Source organism: Salvia splendens, chromosome 4 (assembly GCF_004379255.2).
Source record: "Salvia splendens isolate huo1 chromosome 4, SspV2, whole genome shotgun sequence".
NCBI lineage: Eukaryota > Viridiplantae > Streptophyta > Magnoliopsida > Lamiales > Lamiaceae > Salvia > Salvia splendens.
The window spans coordinates 6,936,352-6,952,671 of record NC_056035.1 but is presented as its reverse complement, the minus strand read 5'-3'; the positions used below and the strand labels follow the sequence as shown (position 1 = coordinate 6,952,671).

The following is a 16,320-nucleotide window of genomic DNA, read 5'->3' as shown; positions in this document are numbered from 1 at the left end:
ACATATGGAAGCTGCACCCCGAGTCCATTATCCACCTATGACTGACCCCACTATCACTGATATTCATGAGTTGAGCCGGGGGATCAGCACTCTCCACACAATCAGATTGATTGTGTCCCTCAGAGGCCATCTTTCTCTTCCATGCATGACAATCTTTCTTCAAATGTCCAGGTTTCTTGCACCAATAGCAAGCTCTGGTTTCCTTCTGAGCATCAGAACTTGAGGGTTTAGGGCCCTCAAACTTCTTCTTGAAGTTCTGCTTCTTGAACTTCTTCACATTCAAGGCCTCTGCAGCTTGAACATTGGAGCTTGCAGAGCCTCTGTTGGCTGTCTTCTGGAGTTCTTTGGCCATCAAGGCTGAATAGACTTCTGCATAGGTGATAGGTTTATCTCTTCCATAGATAATTGCATCACTTAGCTGGTCATACGAGCTAGGCAAGGCATTCAATGTGAGAATGGCCTTATCCTCATCTGAGATCTTGACATCAACAGATCCCAGGTCATCAATGATCTTGTTGAACTCCTCTAGCTGCTCAATGATGGACCTATCTCCAGAAAAACTATAGGCATACAGCCTCTTCTTGAGATACAGCCGGTTAGCCAAGGATTTGGCCAAGTAAACTTCATCTAACTTGTCCAAGATCTCCACCGCAGTCTTGGCTTCTTGAACTTCCCTCAAGACCTTATCTCCAAGGCACAGAATCACTGCAGAATGTGCCTTGAGCTGCATTTCCTCCATCTTTGCCTGAGCTTTTTCATCAAGCACTGGAGCCTTTCCTTTCTCCTCTGGTTTTGCAAGAACTGCCGCCAAGCCTTGTTGAATTAAAACCGCCTTCATCTTCATCTTCCACAGGCCATAATCATTCTTGCCTGTGAACTTTTCTGCATCAAGTCTTGCTGCCATCTCTGAAACCGTTTGATCCTCTGCAAATCAGCTTCAATATCCCTTTCCCACAGACGGCGCCACTTGTTAGGATTCGCACACACAAGGCTTTCACACACTCAATAAGATCACACACACACTCACTGTTGTATGAGATCACACAATGCAGAAAACACACACACTCACACTTTGAGTATTGAAGATGATAAACTTGGAGAGAAAACTGGAAAACTCTTTATTGATTAAACTCTTCTCTAAACTACATACACGGTGAGCTATTTAAAGCTCTATAATCAAGTAGCAACTGCTACTAACTAACTACAAGAAGAATCAAGAAAGCAAGAAGAATAACCGCTACATCTCAGCTAACTAACTGCTGCTCCAACGGCTAGTTCGGCTAGGTTGCTTCTACCTTCTCGGTTCAAGACCGAACTCCTTCCTCGGTTCAAGACCGAACTCCTTCCTCGGCTTACAACCGAACTCCTTCTCGGTTTACAACCGAACTCTTCCTTCTCGGCTCATTCCAGCTCAACGCCGAGCTTCCTTACCGAGCTTCCTTACCGCTGAGCTTACCGACTTCTGCCTTCTTCTTCTCGGCTAGTTCCAGGCTAGTTCCAGCTCGGTAAGCCGAGCTTACCGAACTCCTTTCTAGCCGAGCTTCTTCCAACTGAAATGAGCACTCCATTATTACAGATTTCATCTCATAGACTCATGTATAGCTTATATGTTAATCTCTAGACTACTATTTGTAATAATTACTCTAAACTTTGATAAAGTCACCAAGAATATATATGCCTTCAAATTCACATTTCCACGCACGTGGCGTGAGGCCAACGTTTAAAACTATGATCTGATCATAATTTTGAAATATGTTTAGTTGTCCCACGTCCCACCATACACCATGATTTTAAATTTGAGGAAAATTATGTATGATGTGGAATATAAAATATTATGTTGCTAAAAATTTGACTACTTAAACGGGGTTGTTTAATATACATAATCGTTAACGTCTTTAATTTTTACACATATGTGTGCCACGTCAATAAATTCATCCAAAATTTTCACCGTGGAACAATTGAGATTGCAATATTGACCCTAATTTGACTAAACTTTTTTTTTTTACAATTTATCCTTTAAAAATTCTATGTTACTCGGGTTGAATCTAAGATCATCTTGATCTTGACTAGATTATTACAAGACATTGTAACAACTACTACAAATTATCCTCTTCCATTTCAGAAAATATTGAAATAAATATAGCATCAATAGTTGGATTATACCTAGAGATAAGAGCAAAAACTTCAAAAATTGAATATCCGAATCCGAATAAATCCAACCCAAAATTTAGAATTTAGTATTTTTAAAAAAAAAATGGAAATGGTTTGATTTTATTTTTTTCAAAAAATTTTGATTTTTTGGTCCAGTTTAGGTATAAAAAACCGAATTTTATTTTATTATTATAGTAATGTGGATATGATCGATTGCTAACTTTTCTTAAATTGCTAACTTCCTAACTTATCAATGTTGTACATTAAAAATGTCAACACAAATTTAGTTGACATAGTTATGTTTTGTGTTTACATCTATTTTATAAAAGTCAATAAAAAACATAAGTATGTCAACTAAATTTGTATGAATAAACTAATGTCATTGTGATGACATACTACCGTAATCGTGACATTTTTAATGTGTTGTGTTAGTAAGTTAACAATTTAAGAATTAACACTCTTGTTATTGATGTAAATTTATATTTATATACTAATTTATACTTATAAACTAAAAGTCAACTTAAGTAAAATAATTTAATTATGTCATTTATCATCACTGAAATATATGTATGTAGCACACATATACTATTTTGATTTTTGAATTCTTTCTATTTTTTTTATTTTTCAGATATTGTTATACAATTTCGGCCGATTTAGTTTGGTTTGGTTCGTTTTTTCTTGTTAGATTTTATTTAAATCTCAATTTGGCTCGGTTTTTAGTTTTTAGGAAAGTTCAGTTTTTCAGTTCGATTTAATTTGCTTTTTCCCCTAATTATACCTTGACTTTGACAGGTCAAATTCGGGAGGCTGAAATTACTGACTTTTTTACGTTTTTAATTTTAAGTGCTACCTTAACAACTAGTGGGTACATTTAATAAACACTAATTAATAAATAAATGTTTAAATAACTAGTGCTTCCAGTGGTTTCCGTGCAGTAGAGTATTTATATTAGGCAGGTCATCACCATAAATAACACGAGTATTTATACCTATGCTAAATGATACTCCTAGGGATGTCAATCGGGCCGGCCCGTCGGGTTTCGGGCCAACCCGACTCGGGTTGCGGGTCAATCGGGTGCGGGCTAATCGGGTTGTGATTTCTTTTGGGTTATAAAAGCTCAGCCCTAACCCTAAAAGCTCGGGTTTCGGGCTAGCCCAGCGGGTTAATCGGGTTGCTACCGATAATATTAACATGCGATCAATCCAATAAATAATTATTAAAATTACTAATATTCATGCAATGTAAAACATTTAATTATAATATATTTGAGATATATGCTTAAACTCAATCATAAACATGATCAAATACTAATATTTGAGATATTTCGTAGAATTTTAATGCATGTTTTAGAAATTTAAATATTTTTTCTTGTGAATTTGAAGTTTTTAATTTATTTATCAATTATTATATTATTAAAAATTCAATATATAATTTGTATATATAATATAAAATTGAAAGTTATTTTTTTAGTTAAAATTAATCAATAAAATGTCGAATTAGGAGTAAAAAAATAGAATAATAGAAACTTTATCTGGTTTTCGGGCCAGCCCATCGGGTTTTCGGGTCTGGCCCTAATGGGTTGCGGGTTAATCGGGTGCGGGCTAATCGGGTTTTGATTTTATCGGGCTAGAAATTTCCAACCCTAACCCTATAAATTTGGCGGGCTATTCGGGCCAGCCCACGGGTTACGGGCTACATTGACATCCCTAGATACTCCTATTTCATGTTGTATTTGCACTATAAAGTTTTTGTCACACATAACCCCTTAAAAAGTGATATACTAATGATTAAGATATCTTGAAATTGCACCGGTATCATTCGTCGCAATATTTTTCTATATCCCATTATTAAATTCATATTCATACTAGCTAGTATAATATTTAATAATAATAAAATTAATTACTATAATGAAATTTGCTTAAAATTTATTAATGTACTTGAAATTAAAACTAGATACCGCTAAGAAATTAAAATTAGACAAAAGTTTAAACTAAACTTAACAATTGAAAAATAAAGCATAGAAACATAGTGATGGGTTTAAAATTTAAATAGATTGAGATAGCATCTCCAGTCATGATGACGATATAGGTTTAGATAGATTAAGATAGCATTTCCCGTCGACGCACCTTATATCTTATGTAAACTTTCTAATCTGAAATTAAAATTTTTGAAAAAGCTATTTGATTAAAATATGGTAATCATAAGTACATTTATTTACAAGTATTAGCAATAAACAAAATAATAATTTTAATTCAATTTACATATAGTATAACCTTATACAGATTTTTATAGATTAGACAAAATATTTTGTGATCAATCATAATATCCAAATATTAATACTGCTCTGTGATAAAACGAGGATAGTGCTATCAGCTATAGGAAATTGAGGCATTCCATTTACCATTATTGCATTCCATCTCTATTTTCTATTACAATAACTGAAATTCACATGTGATTATGTGAACGTGCGAGTTTCAATATTTGAAGCGGAAAACGAAGTACTGTATTCAGCATTACAGTATTGACTCGGAATATTTATAATATCCAATATTCCACATCACAGCACACTTGACTTATTGCATCAAAACTTCAAAATCGATCGACTCACGAGTATGAAGTGTTGATTTCAAACTTGATTACTAAACTAAAATATAGAATTGCATCGGTCTCACATTATTCTTTTCTACATTATTTTATCTCTTGATTGCTCAAAGTGACTCTTAATGTGGAACGGAGGGAGTGCTATTAAAGAACAAATCACACACTAACCAACTCTTAATGCATACACATGATATTGACTTAAAAATTATTTCCAAATATAAGTGGCATATTTTAATTGTGTATATTTGGAAAATGGAAGTGAGATTCAATCCTAATATATCTGGTATTATGAATATAAATATATGTGACATAAAAAATACATACCAAACAAAGTGTGCATTTTTTGGAATATTAATTAGCATTACAATAGGTGTACCATTTTGCCGGACCTGGGTAGGTGGGTTATATGTCAATTTCGGCGGTCCATTTCCCGCTTGATATAAATATAATTAAATGAAAATTGCAAATTATACTAATTTTTGTCATGTTAATTGACCCCCCTAACTATAAATATAAGTAGGTGGATTACCAGATTTCAAGCTGTGAGTCGTTCTAGTCTGCGCCAACAAATTCTTTCAGTCTCACCTCCTATCCGCATTCGTTCAAACAGTAACATCTCTGCTCTCTTTCTATCTTCTAATCTCAGCTATATATATGCAATGTTGAGTTTTGATTTGTTGATTTTCGACTGTGATTCTTAGATTTATTAATGCTTGTTTCTGATCTGGGGATTGGATCAGTATTTTTCTTTTAATTAGCTGGTTTGGAAATCAGGTTAATAGGAAAATGGCGAGGAAGAAGATCAGAGAGTACGACTCCAAGAGACTGTTGAAGGAGCATTTCAAGAGGATTTCTGGATCCGATTTGGAAATCAAATCTGCTCAGGTGAGCTCGATGTTTGTGGTAGTTAGTTAGACTGATTGGTTTTGTTGAGATCTAGTCTTTTTTATATAGTTTCGTATTATTTGGTTAGAGATTTACATTCTGCATATTGTTAGGGAAGAATATGTGGTAGAATTAAATCTAGCATGGTGAAGTTAGGTGGATATAATGCGATCTAAGGAACATAATGATACTCCTAATATGCTATGATTGGCGGTGCAGTTCACCTGATTCTCTTTTGCCTGTTACTCAAAGTAGCTGTACTTTAGATTGGTTTCTCATCTGAGCTAATCATATAGAACTGTAGCTAACTTATGCTCCATACTGACTAGAAATTAATCTGCCGTTTTCAGTGACAATATAGATTAAAACACCTAAACTTAGGTAAAGATTTAGGACAACTGTATTGAGCAATTTTTTGTAGTGTAGTTTCTTGAAGATGTACTGAAATGTTCAGATAGGATACTCATCCTCCAAAGACAATATGAATGTTGGAAAATATGCATCAAACCAGTTTGCACATCAATTTTACTTTGTATTTTTATCAGCTTTGTTGAAAATTGATGCGACAGTCATGCCATGGTACTTGGCTTGTATGTGGCAGAGTTTACATTTATAATTCAATATGTTAGCTTGCATCATCTTAACTAAGAACCAACATTCAAGCCCCTTCATGCTTCAATATCTAAGATTTTCTTGTACTTATTTAGGTGACCGAGTCTACTGACTTTAATCAACTAGTGGACAAAGAGCCATGGCTTTCATCTACAAGATTGGTTGTCAAACCAGATATGCTGTTTGGGAAACGTGGTAAAAGTGGTCTTGTTGCTTTGAACCTAGATTTGGCTGGAGTTGCTGCTTTTGTGAAAGAGCGACTTGGCAAAGAGGTACTTGTTGATTTTTAGTATTTCTTCTGCTAATTCAGTCCTTATACTGGCACAGTATCAGATATCCTAGTACCTACAGATAAGAAGTGATTTTAGCTTAATTCAATACTCTGCCTAACACATATCTTGTGTGAACAGGTAAAGATGGGAGGCTGCACAGGACCCATTACTACATTCATTGTTGAACCCTTTATTCCTCACAATGAGGAATTCTACCTAAACATTGTCTCTGATAGGCTTGGTTGTAGCATTAGCTTTTCAGAATGCGGCGGAATTGATATTGAAGAGAACTGGGACAAAGTCAAAACTATATTTGTCCCAACAGGTGCATCCTTTACATTAGAGCTATGTGCTCCACTTGTGGCGACACTTCCCTTAGAGGTAAATTTGCCAATAATCAATCTTCCTCTTAACATTATTGTTGCTGTTTCACTTGTTTACTGCAAGTATAGAATATATACTTCCATATCGCCATTGCTCATACATAACTTTTTGTGCTGCAGGTCAAACCTGTAATTGAGGAGTTCATCTCATTCGTATATGCTCTATTTTTAGGTAGGTGTAAGATCTTGCAAAGAAAGTCTGCTTCTTAAGGTTAAGGTTGTAATTTTCTCTAGAGTTTTGAAAATAACCTGGTTTATTTTTATTTAGATTTGGACTTCACTTTCCTTGAGATGAATCCTTTCACCTTGGTTAACGGAAAGCCTTATCCTTTGGATATGAGAGGCGAGCTTGACGATACTGCTGCTTTCAAGAACTTCAAAAAGTAATACTACTATGATTTTATTTTTCTGATTCATTATATGAGATTAACTTTCAGGCAGTTCAAAAACATATTAACCTTTGTGTATAAAAAATCATCAAACTATATATGTCGCTTATATGACCATGATCTTGCAGATGGGGAAATATTGAATTCCCGCTGCCATTCGGAAGAGTTATGAGTCCAACAGAGAGCTTTATTCATGGACTTGATGAGAAGGTACTCATTGATATGTGATTCTCTTATAAAGCTATTTGACTCCCAATTGGTATGCAGACCATTTTAATCTCAAATGTGGAAGCATTTTGCCCCGTTGCGTTCTTCACTCACAAAACCTGCACCTGCTTTTCTAATGCATATTTAAAGTTTATATATAATTATATATCATTATTTGCAGACAAGTGCATCATTGAAGTTCACTGTCTTGAACCCCAAAGGGAGAATCTGGACCATGGTTGCTGGAGGAGGTGCAAGTGTCATCTATGCTGATACTGTATGTTCCTCGTCTTGATGTTATTATATTTCACTTGACTTAACTTAAATTGTTCTCCATTTTCTTGTCAATTGGTAACTATCCAAGTCTCACATGGTTTCTCAAACCTGGTAATAGGTTGGAGATCTTGGTTTTGCTTCTGAGCTTGGGAATTATGCAGAATACAGCGGTGCTCCTAACGAGGAGGAAGTCTTGCAGTATGCCCGGGTAGTGATTGATGTAAGAACCAATTTCTTGCATTGAGTAGAAACATGGGATCACTTTTTACACATGCTAAGGAGTTGTTTACAGTGTGCAACTGCAGAACCTGATGGCAGAAAGAGAGCCCTCGTGATAGGTGGTGGAATAGCTAACTTCACCGATGTTGCTGCCACATTCAGTGGCATCATCCGTGCTCTAAGAGAAAAGGTATATACCAAAACCTCACGCAGACTAATATATATAGCTTCCTCATCAAAAGCTCAACTCCTGATGTGGTTGATGTCGTTACCAGGAAGCAAAACTCAAGGCTGCCAGAATGAGCTTGTATGTCCGAAGAGGAGGGCCTAATTACCAGAAGGGACTTGAGAAAATGAGGATTCTTGCTGAAGAAATCGGCCTTCCTATTGAGGTATACATACATGGTTGATATAATGTAGTTGAAACCTGCAAAGTTTTTCAAGGCAAAAGACCTTACTGATTGATTTTTTTGGGATGTAGGTTTATGGACCTGAGGCAACCATGACTGGAATCTGCAAACAAGCTATTGAATGCATCAGTGCCGCTGCTTGAAGATGCTAATCCTCATTACCAACTCTTTTATCTGTCTTTTTTATTTTTAGTTTAACCAAACTTTCCAATCATTTTGGATTGCGCTGTTTTCGTAAATGGGTCTCAGAAATTGGTCTGTATGCCCTTATCCAGTAATATTGTGAGTTAGAAGGTCAAGGATTTGTTATGAATGGTGAAGTACCTCTCAATTTACTTATCCCAATAAAATGCTGTATGAAATTGCAATGAGATTCTGTTTTTTGCTTTTCTATTTCCATGTACCTGAGAATGTATACGCATAAAGCCGTACTTATAAAATTAATACTACAACTATAAAGTTGTGATCATCACCATGAATTCAATATGTTCCTTACTTCAATATTCCATATCAGTTGTGTAAGATAATAGGTTTGGGTTTATAAGCCAAATGAGCTTTTTCTTTAGATAAATTTGTTTTTAAGTTGAATTCTCCTGATTAATTTGTGACATTGGTATTTTTTTTTTGAAAGATCCGTTGATTTTAAAGTTATGGTTTGAGAAAGGACCAAGGTGATAGTGAATCGATGAGATTGTCTGAAACACAATTAAAAGTAGTAGCCTAAAAATCGGTTGTAACCTACAAACGTTGGCCGTTTAGAAGGTCAATTGTTATGGACTTTAATGTCTCACACCCCTTATTTAAAATAATTAGTGTGGGAGTATATAGACGTTTGCCCTTAAGTGAAGCTAGATTAATATGAACTTCAATGTTTCACGTCACTATGTACGGTAGTAATTTGTAAGTATGCTATTTATAGACTAAATAAATTTTCTTTTCTTATTTTCTCTATTCTAATTTTAACACTTTAGAGACCGCTCGAGTTTCATTGTCACATGTCAAGATTTTTGGAGAAAGAGCAACCAAACAAAATACTCCTATAAAAGTAAACAACCAAACAAAATACTCCTATAAAAGTAAACATGACCTCTAATCATGAGCTATAGTGGACAATTGAACGGACCTTAATTTTAATCTGATGCTTTGTGAAGAAACGTTTAAAGGGATCAGAAGAAGGTAATTCTTATTGCTTATCTTGTGTTATTACATTTGATCATTCTACTAGTATTTATAGGGATAAATGTGACCCTTCAGGACCCCTAATAAATGAGATTGGGACTATACACACTTGGGAACCCAACATTGTATTGGAACTCAAGTCCCATAAATGAGGAACGGCTCTTTATGTTTTGTCTTTCCAACACTCCCCCTCAAGTTGAGTAACGGGGTTTCCGATACTTAACTTGCTCAATACTTCCTTGAATGATTTTGAATTCACCGCCTTGGTTAAAATGTCTGCCAACTGATCTTCTAACTTCACATATGGAAACTCGACAATCCGGGCTTCAATTTTCTCCTTGATGAAGTGTCTGTCAACTTCCACGTGCTTCGTTCTATCATGCTGAACTGGATTCTCAGAGATGCTAATCGCAGCTTTGTTGTCGCAGAATAGTCTACACGGTTTTGGTACATACAGGTCAAGCTCTGTCATGAGCTTTCTTAGCCACAATATCTCAGTGAGGCCACTTTTGATTCCACGGAACTCAGCTTCCGCGCTTGAGAGTGCAACAACCTTTTGTTTCTTACTCCTCCAAGTAACGAGATTTCCTCCAACTAGCGTAAAGTACCCTGCCGTGGATTTTCTGTCATTTGGGTTCCCTGCCCAATCTGCATCAGTGAAGCCACTGATCTCCAAGTGTCCATGTTTCTGAAACAACACCCCATGCTCTGCAGTACCCTTCAAATAACGTACAATTCGGAGAGCTGCTTCCCAATGATCTTCTTGTGGTGAGTGCATGAACTGACTTACCACTCCCACAGCATATGTTATGTCGGGCCTAGTATGAGATAGGTAAATGAGCTTACCTACAAGCCTTTGATATCCCCCCCTGTCTGTGAGCTTTGCTCCTTCTACTACCTGTAATCCGTGATTCTGTATCATTGGGGTGTCTGCCGGTCTGCAGTCTATCATTCCCACTTCTGCTAAAAGATCGAGGATATACTTTCTCTGATTGATGAAGATACCCATTTTTGACCTCAGAACTTCAATTCCCAAAAAATACTTAAGAGGACCTAAATCCTTCATCTCAAATTCCTTGAACAAGTTTTTCCTCAATTTGCCGATCTCCTCTTCATCGTCCCCTGTGATGATCATGTCGTCAACATATACGATAAGACACGTGATTTTCCCATTCTTCTTCTTGATGAATAATGTGTGATCTGAGTTGCTTTGCTTGTAGTCATATTTCTTCATTACTTCAGTGAATCGACTAAACCAGGCCCTTGGAGATTGCTTAAGTCCATACAACGTCTTCTGGAGTTTGCACACTTCTCCAGGCTGAAACTCATTTCCGAATCCTGGAGGAGGAACCATGAAGATCGGTTTAGGCAGTTCACCTTTGCTACTGGTGAAAAGGTCTCAGCGTAATCAACTCCGTATGTTTGAGTATATCCCTTTGCTACCAGTCGTGCCTTATATCGCTCGATTGAACCATCTGGTCTTCGCTTGATAGTGAACACCCATCTGCACCCTACAGCTTTGACTCCTTCTGGCAGTTTTCCTTTCACCCATGTGTCGTTTTTCATTAATGCATTCATCTCTGTAAACATGGCCTCTTTCCAGTGTTTGTGTCTCATTGCCTCCTCGGCAGTTTGTGGGATTTCCTCTTCCTCATATAGTGTCGCTTCAAACGCACGTGCCATCTTGCTCAAATTTCCTTGAACAAAATTTGCAACTCCATATCTGCTCTTTGTACCAATCTTCTCGGGAGAGTATCGTTTCGGAGGGATGCCACGAGTACTCCGATTTGGAAGGACATACTTCCCAGTGTCACTATCAATGGTATTATCTTCTTCTTCTTCTTCTTCTGTGGTGTTAGTATCAACTATAGTATTTTGTTCAGGCAGTGATATAGGGGATACCTGGGATATCGGTTGAGGTTGATCTTGAGGTGGTTGAGGAGACTCTGGTGGGAAGGCGTGCTCGGCGGCAGCGACCGCTATAGTCTCTGGTGGTTCCGCAATTGAAGGACTTGGAGGTGACACAAACCAACTTAGGCAGTCCCCATGATTAGTTTCAGGATTTTGCTCCCCCTGACTGCCAAGGTGGTGAGGGTAGAAGAACTCGTTTTCCAAGAAGGTACAGTTTATAGTGGTGATAATCTTTTTAGTGCTTGGGTCAAAGCATCGATAACCCTTCTGGTTTATCCCATACCCCACAAAAACACATTTAGTAGCACACGGAGAAAATTTTGTTCTTTCATGTTTGGGAATATGGACATAGACTGTACATCCGAACACTTTAGGTAACATGCTAAGGGATTCGGGTATTTTGGCTTGTTGGGAGAGGATATCAAGGGGTGTTCTTTTGTTGAGGATTTTTGTGGGCAGCCGGTTTATGAGATAGATAGAGGTTGCCACGGCTTCTGGCCAAAGAAAGGTTGGGACCTTGGAGTCAAGCATAATAGCCCGGGTTACCTCTAGAATTGTCCTATTCTTTCTCTCAGCAACCCCATTTTGTTCCGGTGTGTAGGCACACGAGGTTTGGTGAACCAGACCTTTTTTCCTAAAAAATTCAGACATATCACTATTGACAAATTCCCTCCCATTATCTGACCGAAGGACTTTTATGGTGGTTTGGAACTGGGTTTGAATCATTTGGAAGAAAAGGACAAATTTATCGGCTACTTCAGATTTGTGTTTCAAAAAGTAAACCCAAGTCATCCTAGTACAGTCATCAATGAAAGTAACAAAATATCTAAATCCCTTTCCCCCAATAACTGGCGCAGGGCCCCACACATCAGCATGCACAAGTTCAAACATAAATTTCACACGAGTATTGGAAGGTTTAAAAGATTGTCTGTGGCTCTTGGCCAAAACGCATGTCTCACAAGAAAAATCTTTAGGAATTTTAAAGTTTGGAAACAAAAGCTGAAAATAACCATAGGAAGGATGCCCTAGTCTTCTGTGCCACAGACAAGCTTCTTCTCTCGCAGATCCGTGAGCTAGCATTGCACTGCCATGTTGAGCTACCCCATCCACGTAGTAGAGTCCTTTGTTCTCAGTGCCACGCCCAACGATCTTCCTCGTCCGAATATCCTGTAAAACACAATAATTTGGGTGCATCAGGAGAGTACAATTTAATTCTCGTGTAACATGGCTAACTGACATCAATCTTTGAGACAGACTTGGTACAAACAAACAGTTTGATAATCGAAGACTTGGAGAGATTTCTATGGTTCCCGTCCCTGCTACTCTAATTAATTCTCCATTTGCAGTTCTAATATAGGTCTCCGTGACTTTACTAAAATCACTAAAGTCTGTCCTTTCGGGAGTCATGGTATCTGTGGCTCCACAATCAAAAATCCACCCTCTTCTATCAATCCTATCACTATTTTGCACGTTTAATGCAGCGGAAATATTTATCAGAGGTGCAAAACGGTTTTTTGTATCAATTGGGTCAACTTTTGGGGTCAAACTGCAATTTCTAACAGGTATGGACGGCTTAATAAAATATAAGGAATCTGGGGTCTCCTTTTTAATAACATGGGGTACTTTCTGATATTTTAGGAACTTTGGGGGATTAAATTGCAAGGTCAAGGGTTTGTTAGGGCTTGATCGAAGATCAAACCCTTTACCTCCTGTAACTGCGCCGTTTTTCCATTGCTGATCTTCCGTCATTGCTCCGGTCCGTTCCACGAAATTTCCGATTCGGATGCCCCCTCCGCCGCCGCAACCACTACCACCGCTAATTTCCGGTTGGGGAGGGTTGCTGGTCTGATTCCCTCCTCCAATTGCTTCTTCTCTGTTCTGGTTCGATGGATTCTGTCGCGGGTTGTTCTCCGCGATTCCGACTGCGGCGAGCTTTCCTTGTGCTCGTGCCTTCTGTTTTTCGTCCCACCATTCCGGGTATCCTACCCGGAGGAAGCATGTCTCCCTTGTATGCTTGTTCTTCCCGCAGTGGGAACACCACAGCTTGCTTTTGTCCGGTTTCCCTCCGGCTCCGGCGGTTTGGTACGTGTTTCTGGCTGGTGGCGGAGGTTGTTGGCTTCCTCGATTATTTGGTCGGTACCTCTGTGCTCCAAATCCGTAGCCTATTTCCCCCGATGATGCATCGGCGCTTCCTACGCCAGAGGAGTCTCCGGTGGGTGGAGCGGATGCCGGTGGCATGATCTTCTGTCGAGCCGCCTCCTTCTTCACCCACCCGTAGGCTTCTTCGACTGAGGGGTACGGCTGCTCTTTGAGGATTTCCCGTCGGATGTGGTCATACTCCTGGTTCAGACCCGTGAGAAACTTGATAAGTCGCTTATCACTTGCGTGTTGTCGGTATTGCCCGATCCCCTTGTCACAGCACGTGACCAGTTGCTTCTGAGTTTGATCGATTTTCACCCACAATCCGTGGAGACGACGGTAATATGTTTCAAGATCGAGACTTCCCTGTCTCATGTACATTATTTTGTCTTCCAGGTCATAAATCTGATATGGATCGGCCTTTCCTTCGAACGTAATCGCAAGGTTATCCCACAGTGCCTTGGACGTTTGATGGTGAGCGAAGTCGGAGATAATATCATGTTCGATATTATCGATGATCCACGAAAAGACAACCAGATCGGTCTCTTCCCACTCTCGATATCCTTTACTGCCCAGTTCGGGTGGTTCGTCTTGGATATGCGAATATCCCCTCCTGCTTCCTATCGCGACTTTCATCAATCGCGACCACAACGGATAGTTCTTTCCGTTTAATTTGAACGCCACTGTGACATTCTTGTTCGTCCTCAATTTTGAGGATTCAATTGTTGGTTTTTCTTCATCTGTGTCTGACATTTTGATGATATTTGGATTTTGGTTTTAGGTAAAGGCCGAGAAGGGTATTACACGGCTATGATGAGATTTCTCTGAGCCAAGAATCTTCCTGCTCTTGATGCCATGAAGAAACGTTTAAAGGGATCAGAAGAAGGTAATTCTTATTGCTTATCTTGTGTTATTACATTTGATCATTCTACTAGTATTTATAGGGATAAATGTGACCCTTCAGGACCCCTAATAAATGAGATTGGGACTATACACACTTGGGAACCCAACATTGTATTGGAACTCAAGTCCCATAAATGAGGAACGGCTCTTTATGTTTTGTCTTTCCAACACTTTGCACAACATATTGTTCCTATATCATATAATAATCACAAAATTGTGTTGGTACATAATAGGTTGTAAATAACTGTACAATCTTTTACCCGCATTTTTTACTTTCTATAAAGAATATGTTTGGCAACAACAAATGTTAGAAAACCTAACTAGACAAGCACAAAAACTATGGTAATGTCTCGCACTATGATCATCAGAATAGCCTCTTGTAGCGAATAAAAGTATAGCCGTTTACGTTTATTACCAGTCGTTTTGGGTTTGAAAAGAGGTCACCTAACCTTATTGGGTCTGCTTTTGTTTGATTATTCCTATTACTATATAATTATATTTTTTCGCTTCTAAATTAAATTCTTGAATAATTAATTGTAGCAGCAAACTTCATGGCAAAGGTTACGCACACATATTGCTTGTAGTCATTTGGAACACTAAAATTTACAAGTATCAATTAATTTAAAAAAATATCCATTTCTTCCCAAGCTGTCGTTGGCCTGCCTCTTTTCTCATTTATAGGAGTACTATATGGAGAAAAATTAAATTTGTTGAACTAACACCAAGCTGGACCGCCACAATTTAATTAGAAAATGGCAACCGTAATTGACATAATTTAATATGATGGCCACTGAATAGACGTCTCGCGGGGTCTATGCAATTTCGCTAAGTCAACAATCACTATTATCTGCAATCCGATTGTCGAAAATTCTGCATGACTAAAATGAATTTCACCAAATATGTAACAACTACGTCTCATATTGGATTATATTACTCCATTCCTTCTTGAAATTTGTCACTTTTTTTTATTTTTATTTGTTCCTAAAAATTTATTGCTTTTAACTTATATTATTTTTAGTAGTGGATTACATATTTCACAGACTCATTCTCACTTATATTTTATTATAAAACAAATATATAAAAGTAAGACTCACATTCTACTAACTTTTACAACTAATTTTCTATTATATTTTTTAAACTCTGGGCTGGATCAAACGGAGTACTTATAGAACAGTAGATTGTACTCTCTACATTTCATTTAAATTGAAGCACATTCTTTTGGAAACATAAATTAAGAAATTGTGTTAAATAAGTTAATTGAAGATAAAATTAAATAGAAGAGGGGATAAAAAAAATTAAAATTAAAGAGAGTAAAGTGGGATAGTAAATAAAGTATAAGTGATTAGACATTTTACATTTTATCGATTTTTTTATTTGGATCATACTAAAAAGAAATTCAACTTAATTAGGACAAAAGTGAGTACTAATTAAATATACACATTAACTCTTTTTTTAACTTTGCAACCGCCCATTCTAAATAAGGCCGCCCTTATTATAATCTCAATTATATATATTGATGGCCGGGTCACCGGTCAACTTCGAAGATAGTTTTCAAAATATTTTCAAAAATAGTTTAATATTGAAATGAATTTTGTTTACGCTTGCTATCCATGACCAGATCCAGATGTATATAGCAGAATTTCAATTGAAGAATAACTGGCTAGTGCTAAATCGATGGTACATACTCTACTACGCATATATAGGGAGAGAGACAATTTTAGTTTATAGGTATATTATGTATTTATTTATATATGTATTTGGAGATGTCCCAACATTAATGAGT

At 37.4% G+C, this 16,320-nt stretch overlaps 1 protein-coding gene across 1 annotated transcript; it reads left to right on the top strand.

Annotated features, from left to right (window-relative positions):
* Positions 1 to 5,238: 5,238 nt before the first annotated feature.
* LOC121801233 (ATP-citrate synthase alpha chain protein 1-like) lies at positions 5,239 to 8,776 on the top strand. The gene is made up of 12 exons (XM_042200680.1): positions 5,239 to 5,361; positions 5,527 to 5,637; positions 6,345 to 6,521; positions 6,660 to 6,902; positions 7,025 to 7,076; positions 7,173 to 7,287; positions 7,422 to 7,503; positions 7,682 to 7,777; positions 7,895 to 7,996; positions 8,069 to 8,185; positions 8,271 to 8,387; positions 8,477 to 8,776. Exons 2-12 carry the CDS (start codon positions 5,539 to 5,541, stop codon positions 8,546 to 8,548), a joined length of 1,272 nt encoding a protein of 423 aa, XP_042056614.1. The 5' UTR covers positions 5,239 to 5,361; positions 5,527 to 5,538; the 3' UTR covers positions 8,549 to 8,776.
* Positions 8,777 to 16,320: the final 7,544 nt, after the last annotated feature.

Excerpts from the sequence above, each read along its gene's own strand:
- LOC121801233 (XM_042200680.1), top strand. The coding sequence starts at position 5,539 with ATGGCGAGGAAGAAGATCAGAGAGTACGACTCCAAGAGACTGTTGAAG. Across the intron at positions 6,522-6,659 it reads AAGAGCGACTTGGCAAAGAG|GTAAAGATGGGAGGCTGCAC; the intron begins GTACTTGTTGAT and ends TTGTGTGAACAG. Across the intron at positions 7,504-7,681 it reads TTCATGGACTTGATGAGAAG|ACAAGTGCATCATTGAAGTT; the intron begins GTACTCATTGAT and ends CATTATTTGCAG.